General features: G+C 53.0%; 8 protein-coding genes across 8 annotated transcripts; 3 read left to right on the plus strand and 5 right to left on the minus strand.

Annotated features, from left to right (window-relative positions):
• Positions 1 to 1,119: 1,119 nt before the first annotated feature.
• CCM_05236 (Leucine Rich Repeat domain protein) lies at positions 1,120 to 2,697 on the minus strand (the record flags this gene model as incomplete). The annotated part of the gene is made up of 1 exon (XM_006670381.1): positions 1,120 to 2,697. The coding sequence occupies one exon, from the start codon at positions 2,695 to 2,697 to the stop codon at positions 1,120 to 1,122; it is 1,578 nt and encodes a 525-aa protein (XP_006670444.1).
• A 441-nt stretch (positions 2,698 to 3,138) lies between these two features.
• Positions 3,139 to 3,979, minus strand: CCM_05237 (Phosducin family protein; the record flags this gene model as incomplete). Its single annotated transcript, XM_006670382.1, has 2 exons — positions 3,139 to 3,856; positions 3,915 to 3,979. 2 exons carry the CDS (start codon positions 3,977 to 3,979, stop codon positions 3,139 to 3,141), a joined length of 783 nt encoding a protein of 260 aa, XP_006670445.1.
• Positions 3,980 to 4,475: 496 nt separating this feature from the next.
• CCM_05238 (40S ribosomal protein S27) lies at positions 4,476 to 5,040 on the plus strand (the record flags this gene model as incomplete). Its single annotated transcript, XM_006670383.1, has 3 exons — positions 4,476 to 4,478; positions 4,721 to 4,783; positions 4,858 to 5,040. 3 exons carry the CDS (start codon positions 4,476 to 4,478, stop codon positions 5,038 to 5,040), a joined length of 249 nt encoding a protein of 82 aa, XP_006670446.1.
• A 2,905-nt stretch (positions 5,041 to 7,945) lies between these two features.
• CCM_05239 (uncharacterized protein) lies at positions 7,946 to 10,499 on the minus strand (the record flags this gene model as incomplete). The annotated part of the gene is made up of 3 exons (XM_006670384.1): positions 7,946 to 8,747; positions 8,997 to 10,214; positions 10,285 to 10,499. 3 exons carry the CDS (start codon positions 10,497 to 10,499, stop codon positions 7,946 to 7,948), a joined length of 2,235 nt encoding a protein of 744 aa, XP_006670447.1.
• A 272-nt stretch (positions 10,500 to 10,771) lies between these two features.
• On the plus strand, positions 10,772 to 12,282 carry CCM_05240 (glutamyl-tRNA amidotransferase, A subunit; the record flags this gene model as incomplete). Its single annotated transcript, XM_006670385.1, has 3 exons — positions 10,772 to 10,884; positions 10,913 to 12,194; positions 12,253 to 12,282. 3 exons carry the CDS (start codon positions 10,772 to 10,774, stop codon positions 12,280 to 12,282), a joined length of 1,425 nt encoding a protein of 474 aa, XP_006670448.1.
• A 292-nt stretch (positions 12,283 to 12,574) lies between these two features.
• Positions 12,575 to 13,366, minus strand: CCM_05241 (RNA binding protein, putative; the record flags this gene model as incomplete). The annotated part of the gene is made up of 1 exon (XM_006670386.1): positions 12,575 to 13,366. The coding sequence occupies one exon, from the start codon at positions 13,364 to 13,366 to the stop codon at positions 12,575 to 12,577; it is 792 nt and encodes a 263-aa protein (XP_006670449.1).
• Positions 13,367 to 13,684: 318 nt separating this feature from the next.
• CCM_05242 (uncharacterized protein) lies at positions 13,685 to 14,333 on the plus strand (the record flags this gene model as incomplete). Its single annotated transcript, XM_006670387.1, has 2 exons — positions 13,685 to 13,742; positions 13,831 to 14,333. The coding sequence occupies 2 exons, from the start codon at positions 13,685 to 13,687 to the stop codon at positions 14,331 to 14,333; spliced, it is 561 nt and encodes a 186-aa protein (XP_006670450.1).
• A 2,694-nt stretch (positions 14,334 to 17,027) lies between these two features.
• Positions 17,028 to 17,819, minus strand: CCM_05243 (uncharacterized protein; the record flags this gene model as incomplete). Its single annotated transcript, XM_006670388.1, has 1 exon — positions 17,028 to 17,819. The coding sequence occupies one exon, from the start codon at positions 17,817 to 17,819 to the stop codon at positions 17,028 to 17,030; it is 792 nt and encodes a 263-aa protein (XP_006670451.1).
• Between the last annotated feature and the right edge of the window lie 2,229 nt (positions 17,820 to 20,048).

Consider the following 20,048-nt stretch of genomic DNA (forward strand, 5'->3'; position numbering starts at 1 on the left):
GCGCCGCGAGCGCCTGCCGGTACGCCTTGGCCGACACCACCAGGTCCGCGTAGGCGTCCTGCGACCGCGCCAGGTCCGCCTTGGTCAGCACCGCGTGCGCGGGCGGCGGCGGCGGCGGCAGCGGCAGGCCAAACTGCGAGATGGGGTTGGCCGTCGACGCGATGGAGTAGACGGGCGACGAGGGCACCGGCGGGAGCTGCGACAGCGACGGCGAGACCGGCCGCGATTCTTGGGCGGACGGCATCAAGGGGCGTAGAGGCTCCGGTGAGCGGCTGTGCGTGTTTATAGTCTGCGATTTTCGTCTCGTCTCGTTCCTGTCGTCTTTCGTCTCCCCTCCCCTTTCGATCGTGGGCGTGGGGTCGGAAATTCCTTTGTTTTGTTTGAGGTGCTTAATTGAGTTATGGGGCAGCAGCCTTTATAGAGGGAGGGGAAGTCTCTGGTCGGCGCGCATGCCGTGGCCAATGTTGGCCTATTGTTCTTCAAAACTTGATGATTTCGGACGGCAAAAATAGCAAAGCCGGAGTTTCTTGACAAGGAGATCAAGCGAAATCTCGGCGTCGTCGGCGGACTGCAGTGGATGGTGTTCCAATTTGGCCCGTTGCCATGCGAGTCACCTTTCCTTGCGGGTCTTGAGGCGGCGTCACGTCACCTGGCTGCAGTAGCGGGCTCTTCAGTACTGCAGGTGACTTATAACCCGAAGCATGCATAACGTCTAATGGTATGTAACATTGATAGAAAATAACATACGATTTAATCATCTCGTGTGTTTCTCCTGCGCGGTCTTTCCTCTGAAAAAAAAAATTTGGTTGCTCTCCATCGCGCGGATACGAATTGTCCTGCTGTCCGGTAACAATACAAGGCTATTCTAATACCGTGTAAGCCGATGAGCCATCGTAAGTGGTGAGAAGGCAAGTTGCTCGCATTCTGCCGAATACACAATAATCTCGAAAGAGCCGAATAAAAGAAATAAACAGAACCTACACACAGCAGTAGAGAATAGCAGATACTTCGAACAAACCCGTATTAAGTGTGTATTTGCCGAAAATCTCGACATTATCAAGAGAATAACCATGGTCGCTTCCAATACGCTTTATTTATGTGATGAGTAATCCAGTCTCACTATTCCATAATACTGATATCAAAGTCTCGACTCCATCCCAGCTCAAGCTTCCTTCCCATCGGACCACAAAGCCAAGAGCATGCGCGATGCAAGAATGGCACAGCTATCTCCCCCCGAGCTCTGCTGAGAGGTATTAATCTCGCCGCGATGTGACCTGGATCGATGTTGCGGCCGCCGCCTGCTTGCAGCCAATAGCACGTTCGTAGATCGCGCCATTCAACCCACTCGACGGCCGGCATCACCATGTGCTTTCGGCAGGTGCTGCAGGTGAGACCTCCAGAGTGCTTCTGGTCCCCAACCTGGGTCACCAGAGCGCGTAGCTGATACAGCTCGTCAGGAATATACTGCGCAAGGATCTCCGGCTTCGCGATACGGTAGCAAGACCGAAGAGCTGCCTCCACTAGGCTGGGCACTCGGCTCTGCTTCACAGCGAGTGCATCATCACTGCCTTCGAGTACCACTTCCTTGTCGCTATCATCCAGCTCCTGTCTGGCGAACTCAACGGGGAGGTTTTCAGCGTCCAATGACAAGCAAAACTTTGATGTACGTTGGCCCTTGGACGTTGTAAGCTGCAAGGGGGTCTGGCCAAGGAATCTCCCCAAAACTGCAGGTCGAATGGCGCCGGCGCGCATGCTCACGACGTAATCGTGCACATCCATGTTCCCGTTGTCTGAAATATCCCCAATTACGCGGTCTGGTTGCGCAAAAGGGTTCGGAAATAGCATCAGCTTCTTCAACCGTCCTGCGGGGCCGATGAGGTCAAGAAGCTGTGGCGGCAACGAGCGCAGCTTATTCTGGGCAAGGTTGAGCTCTCGCAGATTGGTCAACTTGGCGATGGATACTGGAATCTCCGAAAGCTTGTTATCGCGGAGGCTCAGAACAGTGAGAAAGGTCAGATCGAACAGGTTTCCTGGTAGACGCCGCAGCCTGTTCCTCGCGAGGTAGATTTTTAGTTCCGGGTCTTTCTGCTCGAATGCGACATCACGATCGACCTGTGGAATGCAGGAGAGCTGCGCCAAAGGTGTTATTGTTTCGTTGGAGAGGTCTTCCAGACCCAGTGACCAGAAATCAATGGACTCGTTGCCTTGCTCCAGGCATTCGCGGATCTTCTCCTGAGCCACATGCTCAGCCTCAGATAATATGGGCACGGCCGGCCGCCCGATGCGCGGGAACTTGCTATGGATGGGAAGTTCCATCGTCTCGGGAGCACTGTCATTGTCGGTTGCGCCGTCGCTGCCCAGAAACACGCCACTGTCCAACTGTCGTCGTAGTATTCGTTTGGGCCGCGGCAGAATTTGCTGTGTCTCGCTAAAGGTTGAGTCCGAGGACGTTGGAAATTGTTGATACCATGAGCCAACATATTTTCGCTTGCGGCGACTGGTAACATAATTGTCCAGACCGGGATCGTCGTCGCTGGAGAAGACTGCTGGGTCACTCGAGTTGTACAAGCCTGGCGCCGTTGTGCCCGTGTTGGGATGGACAGGTCTCAGGCGCTTCCGAGAGCCCTTGGCGAAGGTTTGCGACTGCTCATTCCATGAGACGGCAGGAAGTGTAGGCAGTGACGGCTCCTCACTCATGATGCCAAATTATGTAAAATTATAGTACAGAGTTGAAAATGCAAGCCTCCCAATATGATATTACCTCCACGGGGGGACGCGTCGAGACGCGATAAGTACCTAGTTTAAAGTGGATACACGTGACAGGTCTCCAATTGCCCCACGGAAGATGCGGGGCTCTAACGTTGTACTAGGTATAGTACCTAATTAATTCCAGGGTCTTCGAACTTTTAGTTTCTTCAATAAAATCCAATCTGTCAGTAAACGTCCTTGGACGGATTCAGACACGATTTGATACGTATAAATTCGACGTTGGGCGCATGCAAGTCATCCCAGCTGAAAGAGCCTTGATCGTTACCCCCGCCGATGCTCACCTGGTGATGTACGTACACAGTCACGCTGCAGGATCGGCCGCAGGCGTTTCGAAGCTTTGTTTCATTTTTAAAACGCCGAAATAAATTCTCAGTCCCAGTCGTCATCGTCTTCGTCCCCATTGAACCGACCGGCAGTTCCAGTCTTGATAGTTTTGCCGCCCGCTAGGCGCTCCTCTTCTGCATCCTGGGCAGCCTGTCGCCTCTTTATGATGCGCATGTCGGATTCCGGTACGGCGCCCACTTCTACCAGCATATCATCGATGTTGCGCATCGTTGCGCGCACGCCGCCAATAGTCATGAGCGTAACAACCTGCTTTACGATGTCGCCTTTGTTGTACACCAGAATGGTGGGGCAGTTGCGATCGGGGTAGTTTTCGATGGCTTGGTTCGCGCGAATTTCGCAGAATTTGATGTCGCCGTACTCTTGCGCCGCCTGTCTCCAGAGGTCGGAGAGCACACGTGATTCAACGTTGGTGCCCATGCTCGCCGTAAGGTTGACAAACACGGGGCCTTTCTCCGAAGCATCTGTGACTTCGCGCTGGTAGTCTGGTTTCGATATGGGGTATACACTGCCATGTATAGCCTTCTTTTGCAAGTTGTTGAGCTCTGCCATGCGCTTTTTGCGGTATTCTTCGAGGAATGCGTCATCCTCTTCGTCTTCCAGCTCGTCGAGTTCGTCCAAATCTTTGCCTTCGAGTCTGTTCTCGTGCGCAAGTCGCCTGCCTTCGAGAATCGCTTCCTCGATCATCGGTGTGGGACTCGGCGGCTTCTCTGGAATGACTCCATGCTTGCGAAGGATATCATTCCTATTGCGCGTGTTAGAGAGCAGCTAGTTGTAGCTCCTCGCCTGTGCGGGGTGCTTGCCATTCCGTGTCCGCGTTGGGATCATCGATCGGTACAGAGATTCTTTGTTCCGAAGGTGCCGCCATTGTGGTTCATTCACCCGTGTGAAGCTATATGGGAAGCCACTGCTTCAAAGAGGGAGATATTAACAGAAAGTAAGAATGCTGTAGCCTGGCGCCCACGTCACAGCAAACTCGTCCCCCTCCCCTCGTTGTACATGCCCCACCAAAGCTTTGTGCCTGGGCAGAACGGAACATGGCTTGCACAAATAGACCCATAATTTATTGTGCATAAAAATTTCCAAAAATCCGCCACGATGAGTAACCAGGGTGGGGGACCTGACGAATCAGCGCGGCCCAAAGTTCTATCACGTGTGCGTGGGCAGCCAAACCCTATGACACTAATCTACTTTGGACGAAATTCTGAGCCGGAGGCGAACCAGAATGCCCCCTCGAGTCCACCGAACTTTTCCTCGTTTAACTCCTCTCACCCATCTTGCGAGCCTCCAAATCGTCACAGATTTCGTCAAGCATCTCGATTCTCGCAAGAACACCGATATTTTTCTCGAGTTAATCCGTCAAAATGGTAAGCGACTCGCCGGTCTAGGCGAATTTTGGAACATGAGCCCGCGCCGGATGGATTGGAACAAACGAACGAGATGGACTAAAACCCGGAAACCGACAAACCCATCTCGAAAAGAACGACGCGCCACCACGCCTACGGCCCGACGACAATTATCGATACCGGGAGGGGCTCATGTTTCATTGTTCAGCAAGGATACTTTGCGTGGTTATGGTTTGAGGATGCTAATTTGATGGCTTGTCTAGGTTCTCGCTGTCGATCTCCTGAACCCGTCCGCGGCTTCTGAGGCCCGGAAGCACAAGCTCAAGGTACGACGCCCACCGACAAACTAGCGACGAAACCGAATGCGACGAATTGGCTTCTAACAAATCTCTCTCCGCAGACTCTCGTCCCCGCTCCCCGATCCTTCTTCATGGACGTCAAGTGCCCCGGCTGCTTCGTCATCACCACCGTCTTCTCCCACGCCCAGACCGTCGTCATCTGCCAGGGCTGCACCACTGTTCTGTGCCAGCCTACCGGCGGCAAGGCCAGACTCACTGAGGGCTGCTCTTTCCGAAGAAAGTAAACTGCTTCGCGTTCGGGGCATGTTTCTTTTCTTTGGTAAATTGATGACTCTTATGGTTCAAAATCACTCGGTGATTCATCTTGGATCTGCAAAAAAAAAACAATCACGCATTCTTTCGGGCGGTGGGCGATAGACAAACTACTCACTGGCGAACATAATCAATCTCTTTGCAGATAGAAGATGGGACACCCAGAGCAGGGGCGTTTGGGGTCTCCGGATATCTTGCATGGCACATCATTCTTCTCGTTTTTGCGATGTTAAAAAACAAGGCCTTTTTTGTACCAAGGAAGTCGTTTCTTGAGGCAGAAACAATCAAAAGCACTGCATTGGTGGACAGCTGGAGAAAAAGCGTTTTTCACATTGAGTGTCTGGCGCCGGGGTTCACGACAACCCTGCTTTTCGCGCCGGATACGAGGACGTGGCACTGCTGATTTTTGAGGATCGCTACATACCCGAGTGCAGTGTATTGTGGTAGAACGGCACTGTGCTTTGCGAAATTCAAAATGTTTCCACGATCAAATCTGCAGACCCCATGTCTTTTCGTGATGGAGCGTATGTTGAATTTGTGTGACTGTATGAGTATCGACGACGACTTGCCTGCCTCATTGCAGATGTATCCCAGACGTGCGTCTGTCCTGTACATGCAGACTGATCGTAGTGCATCAGTCATGAACCGCGGTGCTTTTGAACTTCCCCGCAGCTGAGAAAATAGTTGCTGTCATTAGCAAGCTGGTATCTGCAACTGACTTCTCTAACAATTCTGAAGGCATCACTGCTATATACCTAGGTAGGTAGGCTTGTGGAGTTGTCTCAATAGGGCGCTTGTGTGACGGCTTGAGCAAATATCATCATTTCTCTAGGGCAGCGCTGTCAGTACAAATTACACCGTAGCAAATTAAACCTACCTACACGAGATGTCTATTTTAAGGTTAGACTATAAATGCATGTCGATTCGAGTATTGTTAATTCGGAGGACTGCGATGGTAGTCAACGTGAGCCTGGTACAGTTGCCACCCACTGTACGAATTACCACCAATGCACACCAAACCATTACGAATAACAACTCAGCACAATTTCATTGGCCACCTTGGCCTGGTTTTAGCTAAACTGGAGGTGTACGGATACACCGATAATGCCGCGATGCAGAGCACCATATAGGTAGGTGGCCATAAAGGTTCGCAAAATGGTCGAGCCATTAGCCCTACATTTGCTTGTCGAATTTGAGTAACCTCGCAGGCCCGACGGTGTAGTGCTTCATGAGCTCCAGCCGCGACGAGTTGTCGTTTATTCAGAGCGATACCTTTCCATAGAGAAGGAATATTGGTTCATTGCAGATGACGAGAGAGCCCGCCGCTTGCGTCCCTGGGCTCAAAGAGTTCAAAAAGCAGAAGAGCAAACAATGCCTTAGTTAGCACTGTCGATGTGGCTACAAAGAGTCATCTTTTCACTGGGTAAGTTGTGCACATATTCTCCGCGCAACGTGTTGGCAGAGGGATCCTGGCTGACCCATACGCTCTCCTTTACATAGCGATCAGTTTGCGGCCGCGCTTTCTACTCTGCACCTAGATAGACTTTCAACATTGTACACTCTAGAAGTTTCCAAATGCGGATAGCGACCTGAATTAAGGGATCAAAACTGGTATGTAGCTTTACGACATCGATCAAGTTTTGGCCGAGAGTCATGAGGGCGACGACAGAAGGGGCAGGATATGGTGACTCCAGTACCAAGCTGAGCAATGAGCGCCACCATGGCTATCTGGGCGGCTATAACGATGAGACTTCAAATCAGAGTTATCGGCCTTGATTGAACGCTGGCCAAGAGATGGGTGGCTTTTTGGGACCGGTCGAGTGAGACTGCCCACCTCATAGCCACATACTTGGGGGCTGACGCTTTAAGGAGGTAAGAGCTCTTTTCTGTTCACTTCGATGACAATATTTGAATACAACCAGCAATTCCCCCCTCGCTCAACTGATCTTTTCTTGGGGCGTCTAAAAAGGCGGCTGGATGCCATCAGCGCCACTCTCTTGTCTTCAACCAGATGACTTGGCCGTTTGTGCAGCAAGTTCGGTTGAAAACCAGGGGATAATTCGTTGCTGTAGTAGTGACAGCTTATAAGAAACACTGCACTCATCTTCTTTGCTGAAACTGCCATGCGCAGAATGCCAGGCCTCAATTGCGTCCCGGATGGGGCACCGCGACGACGACGGCGCGGACGACGGCCCGCCTAGCGAGTCCTGAATAACCTCGTCGGTATGCGCCTCTAGACGCCGAGTGTAGAAAGTCTAAAATTATATTTCCGTATTTTTTTCGGGTTCCTTTCGATAATGAACAACTTGGCTATTGCCCGCACATGTTGCCAAGTTCGTGTATTATCAGTCTCCTTATTTTAGTTTCACCTTCCATCGTGGGACTGACTATAAGCATCATTTTTAACAATGCGAAAAATATCCTCAGAATGTCAATCTGCAACCAGTGGTAGCTGCATCTGCAAGATTATGCAGGCTGAGCTTGGCTGACAATGATTCGACAATTGATTGGCAACAGAGCCACTTTACGCGAAAAGTCGCGACAGGACGCGTCCAATACCACTGATGAGGAGCTCCACCTTTTCCCAGCGGCCGGGCAACCGGGCGCTGTGCCCTTGCCTGGTTTTTTGTCCAGATCTCAAGATAACGAGAACCCTCACTTGAACCCCCCCTGCATCTGTGACGCAACGACCGTTGCTCGTTCATCAACCCCTCTAAGACCCCTCTCCACTCCTCATTGCGACTTTCAATTTCGTTTTCGGCAAGACTGCGTTTTCCGCTTGCGATACTTGACATTTCCATATCAACCTTGCACAGCCTCATCACGTTCCAAACCCTGAATTGACACCTCACCCCGTTGGATACTACAAAGGAATCATCACCGCTGTTGCTGCAGGCCAGCCCGACGACAATTCTTTTGAATCTCACCGCGCCACACACCATCACTCCGTCCAATCCATCCATCATGTCCAGCACTGCCCGAGTCAAGCGCCCCTTTGCCGGCGCCGCCGCGGACCCGGCTCAGCGTCAAATCACCTCCTTCTTCGGCGCCCAGTCCGGTGCGCTCGCCGTCGAGACCGCCCGCCCGGCGCCCATACTGCCAGCCAGCGTCCAGTCGAACTTGCTGAGCGTCGGCATGCGCGTCCGCAAGTCGGTCCCGGAAGGCTACAAGACCGAGGGCCACAGCGCCTTCAAGCTCTGGACCGACACCACGACGCCCGGCGCCCCCAAGGTGGTCCGCCCCAGCACCAGGGTCGCCTCGCGCGAGCTCCTTCCGTTTTGCGGCATCAACAAGGTCGGTGGCTTCGAGTCGCAGCCCGCCTTTGTGCACGACGACGTGCCGGACGAGGACGCCGTGCCCGATTTGACCATGTCCCAAGAGACCGTCGACGGCAATGAGACCGCCACCCCGCCCTCCCGCAAGCGCATCTACGATGATGAGGAGTATGTGCAGCAGCTCGGTGGTGAGCTGAGCCCCGGGAGCCGCGGTAACGCTCGCCTCTTGGCCGTTCCTCACTCTCGCGTGAAGAAGAGCACCGTCCACAGGACCGTCGGTCAGGAAAACAGAAACGTCGACCAAGATTTTGAAGATGCTGACTTCCTCGTCTTTGATGAAGAGCAAGATTTGGACATGGTCGTTTGAAATTAGCGACCAGAATTGTACGGCAATATCATGTACTCTACAACGGCGGACTTATTCTTTTACTTGTTGTATTTTACGGGCGCACGGCGTTGGGACTCGCGAATCCAGACAAGCTGTAGATATCGTGCAGTAGCGGTACCTTGTTGGTTTCGACCTTTGGTTTATTTTGAAATATGCTTTGGCTTTTCGCCAGGGTATCTTAGTATAATTGAGCTCCAAAACTATCTTGACAAAATGCAACGGAAGCAACGTAATTCTGTGCAGTGCCAGTTCCCCCTTAACTTACATGCCGACAAATGGCTCCCGAAACTCAAGTAAATCTCTTTGCCCATAGAACTCGCCTGCGACTGTGAGGATCATGTTGAGCGTGGCCCGCATGTTCATCCGAGATCGCTCCCGGGCGGCGTCAAGTCTGTCGTCTTCGTCTTGGCCATCATCAGAAGCCTGTGCTTCTAGTCGAGCAAGAAAAGCATTCTTGGCTGCTTCCAATGACTCGTCCTTCTCGGGGGGCTTCTCCTCGTTATCCTCGCGAATTTCTCCCTCATCAGAGCCCGACTCTAGCTCCATTGCCACATCCTCCTCCTCCTCCTCCTCCTCCTCCTTGATATTGTCTTCTTCTTCCTCGTCCTTCATATTGCCCGTCTCTTTTACAGTTTCGGATGCCTCTGCACTCGGTGCACTAGCCTCATCGGGGCTCGCAGGCTCATCCGCAACAACCTCCTCGTCACTGCTGCTGGCGTCGACAGCATCATTCACTCCCAGCCCACCTTCGGCAAGCTCGTCGCGAAGGGCAGCCATTTCGGAGAGGCTTCTGCCCAGCAGCACAGCTCTTCGGCCGAGGTCTCTTATCCAACCAATTTCCGAGTAGTTGAGCTCTCCCCGCTCTGGTAGCCTGGCCAGCAGAGCCCATATCCAGCGGCTGGTGCGCTCAGGTACTGAATAGCCACGGCGCAGGAATTTGCCCCCCAGCATGATGCGCAGTATCCTGATGACGGTGTCTTTCGACATGCAAGAAATCTGAAGAGGAGTGGGGTCTGTATTGCGAAGAAGCGACGGCCATATCTTGATTGCTGTCGATCCTGGACCAAATGCCGCAACATGCGTAAAGTGCGAAGATGTAATCCGCTTGATTACATCCGCCGGAGGATTCTGGTTCACAATAAGACGAAGTTGCCGATACTGCTGCAGGATGGAACCAAAATATGCCTTCAGAACGGCTGATTCTGAAATGTGGCCGTCTTCATCTTCGGCTTCGGCCCAGTCATCGCTGCTTCCATCATCCGAATCTTCTTTTCGACCGATATAAGCTCCATCTTCGTAGAAACCTCTGGTATCGCTAATACCAGTGTGGTATATGCTTCGATCAACTTGATCGTCGTCTTCATCCTTGACTTCGCCATCGTCCGAACTCTTATGTTTGATTTTGACGAAGTCGCCCGGAAGCTTGGGACCAATTTCTTTTTTCGGCGCCGCGAGAACGTGTGGTATTCCGGAAGCTTGAGTTCTGAAGTTGCCATCAAGTTAGCAGGAAACCCGTTTGCAGTGGACGACTTGGTACTACTTGCCTCACAGACATGAGATATGCCATGGCGTCGGTGTCATCCTCGAAATCCGACTCTTCCCCAACAGGAATCGTGGTAGCATTGTGATAGTTGGCGAACACATATTTCTGGCCAGAGTCGGGATCTACCGACGAGTTCTGTGTCGGTCGCGACTTGCGCGAGCGCTTGCGTTCTGGCTCTGGCGGCTCCGTGACGTCCACATCTTCATGCTCGCGTTTGATAGACATGAATTCTAATAGCCAAGGTGAGAAATTACGCAATTCCCACACTCGGCAACAAGAGCGTAAACTCTACGCTGGACTGTTGTAGGTGGTGACCTTTTTGAAGCTTGGCTGCCTGACACAGAACGCTGAAATTGTAAAGCTCCAGCGGTGGAGTTCCGCACCACAGCGGAACTTAGCCCTCCACAGAAGCGCTACGGGTGGGTGTTTGAACTCTTCCAACTCCAAAGGGCAAAAAGGGCAGCCATGACGGTCGCAACGATGCGTCACTTGGCAAAATGCTCCGTCCGGGCAAGGCAAAGATTATTTGCGAACCGAGACAGTCTGCGGCGCCCGTTTGCGACATCCCGAGATGTGCAGCTGAACGCCTGCAACCACTTCGTTTCTCAAGGTCCGTAGCGGGCTGGCAAGCGCTACAGGACAGTTTTTACTGACGAGGATGCCATAGACGCCGCGACGGCTGACCAGACCGATACGAATACAAAATTTCGATTGGCTGTGAAGGACAACATCTCCACCACAGGTCTCCCGACACAATGCGCCTCTGGCATACTCGCCTCGCACGCTTCACCCTTCGAGGCGACCATTGTGAGGCAGCTCCGCGCCCGAGGCGCCCGTGTTGTTGGCAAGACGAACATGGATGAGTTTGGCATGGGGTCGCACTCGATGAACTCTGTGCACGGCGCCGTCTCTAACCCGCTCTCGGGAGACGAGCAGCTATCCGCGGGCGGCAGCTCTGGTGGCAGCGCTGTCGCAGTGCACCTCGGCGATGCAGACATTGCGTTGGGCACGGATACCGGCGGCTCCGTCAGATTACCAGCCGCCTATACAGGAGTGGTCGGATACAAGCCCAGCTATGGCCTGCTATCGAGGTTTGGGGTGGTGCCATATGCCAATTCGCTCGACACCGTTGGTGTGCTGGCCAAGGATGCCACTGCGATCCACGATGTTGTCTTTAACACCGGCCTTTATATGGAGAATGATCCGAACGACCCTACATCACTATCTCTAATGACAAGGCAACGATGCGCCAAGTCATTGCCCTCTCAGCTACCTCCGCTGTGCGATGTTACAATTGGGATCCCATCCGAATACAACATAGAAGAGCTCGATCCGGCGGTTCGCGAGGCTTGGGCATCGACTGCTTCGAGATTGGAAGAGCAAGGTGCACGTATAGTCTCCGTATCGCTGCCTTCCACAAAGGAGGCGTTATGCGCTTACTACGTCCTCGCCCCGGCCGAAGCGTCATCGAATTTGGCCAAGTACGACGGCGTGCGGTACGGAACGCGGGGTGAGAATGGAGATGCCGCCGGCGACACGCTCTATTCCGAAGCCCGGGGACTTGGATTCGGAGAGGAAGTGAAGCGCCGCATCCTGCTTGGCACCTACAGTCTGAGCTCGGAAGCGATTGACAACTACTTCATCCAAGCGCAAAAGGTCCGTCGGCGCGTGCAGCAGGATTTCGACAAGGTCTTTGGCCTCGAAAACCCTCTGTATGAGCCACAGCAGTTTGATCTCAGTGAGATGTCGGCCAACCTGGAGCTCGCGGACAAACGAGGACCTGTGCAAGTCGACTTCCTCCTCTGTCCTACGGCGCCATCGTTCCCGCCCAAATTGAAGGAGCTGGAGACAAAAAGCAGCGTTGACGCTTATACGAATGATGTGTTTACTGTGCCAGCCAGCTTGGCCGGCCTCCCTGCTGTCAGTGTGCCGGTTTGGCCGAAGCAGAGTCGCCTGCCTGTTGGCATGCAGCTGATAGCCCAGTACTGGGATGATCAACGGCTATTAGGGATGGCAAGTAAACTGCAGGATGTAATGAGCTCTTGATTGAGCGTGTATATTATACTGTATATATGTAATAGATTTGAATAAGCTCTTGAGACGGGCTTGAAGTCCTATGTCTCGTTCTTCGCTTTGGCATGCCGCGGGGTTGAGCGGCTTGCTCAAAGTTCCCCGTTTCGTGGTTTGCTGTAACCGCGTTCTAGGCCGTCTTCGACTGACGAGCTGTTGGTATGCAAATTACGGCTCTCCGAGAGCAATTGTGCTTATGGTTGTTGGCGTGTGGAAAGCATGTCTTGCTCTCAAGGACTTCGGCTGCTGTCGCTTCTGCGGCCCTCTTCCCTGTCGATATCCATGCCATCACGATCCGAGATTTCGCCTGATTCCTCACGACCATTTCTACTCCCTTCCTCGTCGTCTTCCTTTTCCTTGTCACCCTCCTCACCCTGCTCATCCTGCTCATCCTCCTCCTCGAGCAGATCCTCCAAGTCGCCTAGCGGGCTGACGCGCGGCTCCAGCACCTCCAAGTCCTCCAGGATCTCACGCTTTGGCATCTTCCACAAGCTCGTGGCGCACACGCGGTCCTTTGTGAGCAAGTCGTCGACAAACTCGTCGACGTACGTCAGCGTGGTGCGGTCGCGGCCCCTGCGGCGCAGCTTGCGGCGGTCCTCGAGGAAGGGCTCCAGCGTCGCGTACACGTCCTTGGCCTGGCGCGTGAGGCGCAGGTAGAAGCAGGCGAGCGCGCGCAGGTACTTGAAGTGCTCGCCGCCGTAGGCCAGGTACTCGGCGATGACGGCGTCGGACGGCGACAGCTCGAGCAGCTTGAATGCCAGGCACAGAAACGGGCTCGGCTTCTGCGTCATGCCCGACGTGCCGCCGATGAAGCGCACGTGCTCGACGACGCGGTCCACAATGTCGGCCTCGTTGAGCGCGAAGCACTGCTCCTTGTAGAAGTAGCTGTCCGTGATGCGATCCTTGACGGCCTTTTCCATAATGGTGGCGGGGTTCAGGCCGTTGGGCGCGAGGCCGACGTTGCTGCCGCGCTCGTCGAGGAAGCGCCGCGCGTCGGCCTGGATCGTATCGGATTTCGACATTTCGGAGCGGCGTATGAGGGGGGCAGTTTTGGACTCTGTCGGCTTCCGTTGCGCTCCAGCTAGGTTCGATTGCGATGGATTGCGACGCGACGAGATTCAGCTTGCTTGCGCTTCAAAAAAGCTAGGCCAGCTGCGATAAGATTGTTGCTGTGCCAACGTGGAGCAGTGACGCCACTTGGTTTGCATTTGAACTATGTCCAACGAGCAACTTGGATGAAGACACATGAATGCAGGCATTTATAATTTCACGAATTCTCAGTTTGCATTTTTGTTTAAAATATTCCTGCTCTCGGGAGAAACTTGCGCCGGTACGACAAAATGAAGAGAGTGCTCCTCACCTCGTCTCAGGTCTCCATCATCTTGACGGGCATCGTCAGTGAGTCTCCAGGCGTATAGCGGCACCACCGGTTAAACGGTTTTGCTCCGTAGACACAACCAAACGGCTACTAATTCCTGCGTGTTAGTTTTCTTGTGCACCTTGGGTCTTTTCCTTAGCGGCTATGTGATTCAGCAACGAACAGTCAACGATTTGCGCGACGCAATCCGGCCACGGATCAGGCCTGTGACGAAACCGCATTTGCCAGAGCGCTTCAAGTCGCGCATCACAGAGCTCGCCGACGGCTCCATTGTCTTTTATGAGAGCGAGGCGGACGAGGAAGCCCACTCGCAGCGACAGCACATTGAGATTCGCGAATCCAAGACCCCGCAGCCGCCGTCGGAGAGCAAGGAGGCGCGAGCCGACCGGGAAGAGGAAGCGAAGAGGGCGACGCGCAAGCAGCTGCAAATGTTGCAAGACATCCAGAGCAAGGTTGCTCAGCAGTCCTGGGCGGTGGAAAACCCGGACCCCTGGGCCAAGAGCAGGGTGCCTGTCGACGCGGTGGAGCGCCGCCAAATGATTAGGGATGAATTGAAGCGCCTCTCCATGAGCGACGGGCCGGTTCCGTGGTCTAAACGTATTTGGATATGAATATCGCCGGCTCCTTTGTCCTGACACCGGCGACGGCTATTCGGTACGAGCGACACGACGGAAGAAACGAATCTACATGCAATAGACCGTTTCAAAATACTGATGTAGGATATGGATTTGTCGGGATCGGAACAGCTTACGAATACAGAATGCAATGACTGGAATGCTTTACTCTTATAACTTGTGCAAATTCGTATATAATGGAATCTCTGTCGATAAGTAACCCACAAATTGGTGCCCATCTGCCGGGTCGGATGCTCATGAATTTGCAGAAAGAAGACGACCAATTGAGCATCCAAATTGAGGGCATCAAGACGGGACCGGGCGTGTATATGGCCAATGCTGTCTGTTCCATGGTCAGGGACGTCAAGGAAGAATGGAGGTGTTTCCGCGAATGTGTACGAGTAATTTGTAATTACAACAATATTAGGGCTCTTCCGAGAATGCCGGGTCGCGATCTAATAGCTAGGTTTTCAACACTCAGCTCTACATCCGATTGTCGCAGCGGCACGGCGCAAGTTGAGACCAAGACTTGCGCCAGGGTCGCAAAATTACTGAACCAAGAAAAGGAACAATTCCGCTGCAGACTGTTGCCCCTTGGAAAGCTAAAGGTGGCAAACCTGGTTTGCCTTTTTGACTCGCCCTGAAAGCAGGTGAGCTTACAGGGCAGAGCGCCAGTGCCACGGTTTCAGCGTGAATCACATTCCAGAGCGAAATTTCAAGGGTCTCTTGACGGTCGATCGGGCTGGAATGTAAGCGCGTAAAGTGTCGATGCAAGCGGCAGGCAAACAAATTGTCAGCATGCAGCGCCATTTCCGCGAAATACTGGCCGATGTCATCAAATGCATGTACGAGACAGCCTCCGATGCTGGTGCCCAAAGGGGGCGTGTGAATCTGGCATGCAGGCTGCGCGAGGTCAAAAGTCGGTGACACAGGGGGGGGTGTTAAGCTCAGATGAATCACCGGAAAAAAGCAAACAGTGTGCAGGACGAAGCAAATGCCCGAAAGATCGCGTGAGCCTCTGCCCGCATACCGTTTTGCTTTTTCTCAGCGCTGCACACCCATCACACATGACAGCAAAAGTCGTTTGCCCCCAAGTTCACGGTCCACCTGGGGACCCCCCCCTGACGTTTTGGTGGTGCAAGACACCGTGACGGCGATTTGGAATGCGGACGGGCGGGGACCATGGGGTTCACGCTGTTGTGCGAAAGTGGCAGGGTCGTGAAGCTTTTAAAGAGCGTGCATGAGGGGAGGAATGCTATCTCCGCATACGGGGTCCGGCATACGTATCGGTAGGTGAGAGGAAACAGAAGAGAAAGAAGGAGCACAGAGCAGAACAAACGCAATGGCGGTCAGCCAAAATGTCCATTACAAAATTATTCATTAGCTAATCAATAGGTAGTTAGTTACTTTGTTCAAAGGAAGAGCGGCGCCACGCCGAAGAGCGAAAATTGGCGCGCTAACCTCGGGTTGGGGGCAGACCCGGCAGAATGGAAGCACAAGAGTCAATCTATTTTCCAACCCGGTGCGCCGGATACGAGGGCGTGAGAATGAAGAATAAAATTATAACTAATTCGTACTGATGGCTTTGTCATACAGCCGGGTTCGTATTCGACGGCTGCCGCGTAGACAATGAGCCGTTTGCTTTGTTTACGGTTTGGCATGAATCGTTTAGACCCAAGTTGATGGAAGCATCTCCCACAAGTCCGAGAAGGCTCGTCACATTCATCTCGGAGAAATGCGAGCCAAACAAGAACCCAAGATTCATAAACTCAAATCGAGAGTCAAAAGGCAATAGTTTCAGACTTAAAGTAAAATGAGCAAGATCAAGGGAGAGCGTCATTGGTGACAAATCCGCGGATGACGTGAGGACAGCCAAAGGGTTGTGGGAGAGCCGGAGCGAAGAGCCCTACTATTACAGGCTAACCAACATCAATTGAGAATGTTCAGGGTCTTTTTTGTTTTTTTTTTCAATTTCTTTTGCGCGGGAAGAAGAAAAAACCGTCGACTGACACCGGGTGCTCGGGCATGGAAATATCCTAAAGTGGACATGGGCGGACAAGGCGAAATTGCACGACTCCACATCGAAGAAGGGAAAAAAGAAAAAAAGGGCTGAGCAACCGCACGATTGAATCTCGAAAGAAAAGAACTTGTTGGGACTAATAAAACCCACAGCTGGACATGGGTTGGTTCAGCTCCATGGAATCTGGGCTAGGCAGGGCGCGCGCGCGATTCACGGTGACTAACAAGCGAGATTACATACAACCACGGGAACAAGAAAAAAGACATCGTTCGAGAGGGAAAAAAAACGTTCGAGAGGGAAAAAAAAAAGTGTGGCATTGTATTTGCTAGAGGCGGGCCTTTGGGCGTCGCTGGTATCAAAAGTGGTGGCAAGGAGCGAATTCTCTTGCCAACCAAAAATAAGCTATGGAGTAGAAGTGTATAACAAAGAATCGTGGTCGTGATGACTGGGACGAATAATATCCGTAATAATGAAGCATCCGTAAAAATCCGAATCCCAATAAATAACAAGAAGTGGTATTATAAATGCGCCGGTGTAGTATGTATCCAAGATGCTGTAGTAAACTCCAAAACATGAATTAAAAAGAAAAAAAAGACGTGACGTCAAGGAGAGTAGTGTTGTCGAGGTTGTGTAGAGATTGTGTTGTGTGTTGATGCAAAGTCAGGAACACATCAGTTCGTGTCGGTAGGAGCACCGTTTTCCTTGTCGAGGACGACAGCCTTGCGCTTCCAACCGCCCAGCTTGACCAGGTGCTCGACGCTGTCCATGGCCCTCATGCGCGGACGGGCCGGCACGGTGCTGTGCTTGTAGCTAAAGTTGGGCAGCATCATGCGGGCCTGCTCAATGGGATCCTCGAGGCGCTCGACGGGCGTGGCCCTGTTGCTTGTGGCGGGCGTGAGTTGGGCAAGAGTCTGGATGGTAGACTCGGACCAGTGCGAGCGTGGCAGCCGCGGGCGCTTGGCCAGCTGCATGAAGAAGTAGTCCTCGTCGTCTGACTCGTCGGCGTCGTGGTCGAGCGGACTCGTCATGGGCGGCATGCTGTTGGTGTGTACCTGCTCAAAGACGGTCTCGTCGTCGTCGTCGAGTTCCGTGTCGCTGTCGTCGTACTCGAAGACGCTGACACCATACTCGCCACCGCTGCCGCCACCGCTGCTGCTGTCTGTGTCGCGGCCGTGGAAGAATGTGCGGGGTGACTCGTCCGGACGGCGCCGCGGCGAGGTAATGTAGGCGCGCTCGTGCAGGCGCGGCGGCGGTTGGGCAATGGGGTGCAGGCGGAGGGGATCGATGCTGGCGTCGCTGCCGGAGCGGTGGTGGCTGGGCCCGCGGGCAGTCGAGGTGGACGAGGCCGAGTCAATGGAGCAGCCCGAGGAGAGGGAGCAGCCTGAGAAGGAAATCTTGCGAATATGCAGGTCCCGGGGCTTGGGCGTCTTGCGCCGTGAGCTGAAGCCGTTGAGAACGTGCATCGTGTAGATGTTGTGGATGTAGATGAGGATGGGCTGTAAGTGCTTGTTGAAGCAATGAGAAGAAGCTCGTGTATATATAATGAAATATATACAGAGCTGCTTCGCGGAAAGCCGGATCGGTTTGGCGGATCAGTCGGCGGGAAAAGGCTCGCTCGTATCCGGCGGTGGTGATGACGTTGGAGTGCTATAAGCGGAACGACTTTGGTGGTAGTTGTGATGGAAGCAGCAACATGAAAAAGTTCAAGTCGGGCGAATGAGTAGTAGTGGCAACGTGGTAATGCCTCTTGTTGTTGATGCCGAGCAGTATATAAAAGCTCGTAGGTCTGTATGAAGATTGATGTTCGGAGCAGGAACAGAAGGCTTCCACGGATGAGGCGGGCAGACAGGATTACATATATTCGATGGGGCTGAGTGATGGTCTTGGGTCTTGGCTACTGAATGAGGAGTGGAGATGGATGATGACGATGGCTCGTGGCGGGAGGGAGGGGCTAGGCCAAGGCCCCTGGCAAAGGCAAACGGAGGAATACCGCAGTGCAGCAGCCTGGGCGGTCAGCAGGGCAGCAAGTCAACACAGTTGACAGTACAAAGCATATTCACATATTCACTGGTTGGAATCCGCAACAGCCGGACGGGGTGTGTGGGGAGTGTGCGTGGTGTGGTGTTGCGTGGTGCGTGGCAGCTGGCGGAAAAAACGCCGCACGCCGCAACTGGCGGACCGCCAGCAGCAAACGAGTCCTATCTGCCCACCTGTCCGCCGCCGTTTGCGTTGAAAAAAAAAAAAAAACCGACAGAGTGGGGTGCGCAGTTGAAGGGCGATGGCACTCGGTGGCGTGTGGGTGGGGTCTAACTAGCGACAAACCAGTCACCACTTGAACCAAGAAGCTCGTTTCTCTTGGCTCTCGTACTCTTGTTTCGAGTTCGCCGTTGTAACTAAATTAATAACTGGCTGGTTCATAAAATTCATCTTTTCGTCATTCTCGTCAAAACTCGAGCAGAAACTTGAATATTACGGCTGCTGCTTACGGCTGCTCGTCACCCTTATCCCTCGCAGCTTTGCTATCCATTGAGACAACCCATGGTCACAGCTGCTTATTCATTTCCGGCGATTCTCGCGCAGCCTCGTGAGATTTGCTTTTTCCCTTCTTTTTTTGCTTCACGCCTCGGCCACGTTCCACACTTTTTTTCTCTGGGTGTGTGTTGTCTGACTCTTGTGGCTTCGTTTTCCGTTCCTGACTTGTACCTGAGTACCTGACGATGGAGCCCACCGCCCAAATATTCCGAGACATTTCTCGGGCAGCGCGTAAATGGGACATTTTTAAAGTGCTCGTTTTTTAAATCATTTCGTCCTTTTACGCGTCCCGACTTTGCGCGGCCTGCGCAAATTTGTCTAGCGGTCTGTTTGCCAGGCTAGTTTTACATGTTGGACGTGATGTGAGCGCGAAACAATGATTCAGTTCACGTAGATTTCTTCCAGCATGACAAAACATTGCTTCCAATTCACACCCACACACTCTCCGTTTCTCTCGTTCAGATCCGCGGACAGCCCGAAATGAGGCGGGAGTCGATAAACAGCTGATTCGACGGTGAACCATTGACACCCATCTCCGGTTCTGATCCGCCGGAAAGCAATAGTTAGCAGTCGTTAGGCCGTGCTGTGCTGCTATTGTCCGATGCACGCGCCAATGTCAAGATGGCAGCAAATTGAAGGGAGCAAGTATAACAATCATGTATGACGCTGGATCTGCAGCCCAGCCAACGACCTGACTTACTGATACGCTGCGGCTCTGCGCATCTTTCGATCCCAAAGTAGCGAGGAAACCCTTGAGAGCCAATCAACGGTCGTATGTCCATATGTACATACATATACCAACTAACTAAAAGTTCCGTGCATCTTGAAACTGCCAATCCTGCCAATCCTTTCAGCTGCGCCTTACGCTTCACCAAAGCATTCCCCGTGTTTCTGTCAGAAAACCCCCAAACCGGTTTCCGTATCCGTACATCCATCCTCGAGCCTAGCAACCTAGTTAGTTACATTGGTACTACTCTGTCTGTTCACACCATCACGATATGTTAGCGCACTCCGCTAGTCCGAGGTACACGAAGCAGACCGTTTCACACAGCCAGTCACCGCTTCCGGCTGACGAAAGTGATGAGGCGAGCTGCTCACTAAGAAAAAGCACTAGCCACAAGAGGGCGGAGAGAGCGCTCACTGATCGCCGCCTCGCATCC

The sequence above is a fragment of the Cordyceps militaris genome (assembly GCF_000225605.1).
Source record: "Cordyceps militaris CM01 unplaced genomic scaffold CCM_S00004, whole genome shotgun sequence".
Taxonomy (NCBI): Eukaryota; Fungi; Ascomycota; class Sordariomycetes; order Hypocreales; family Cordycipitaceae; genus Cordyceps; species Cordyceps militaris.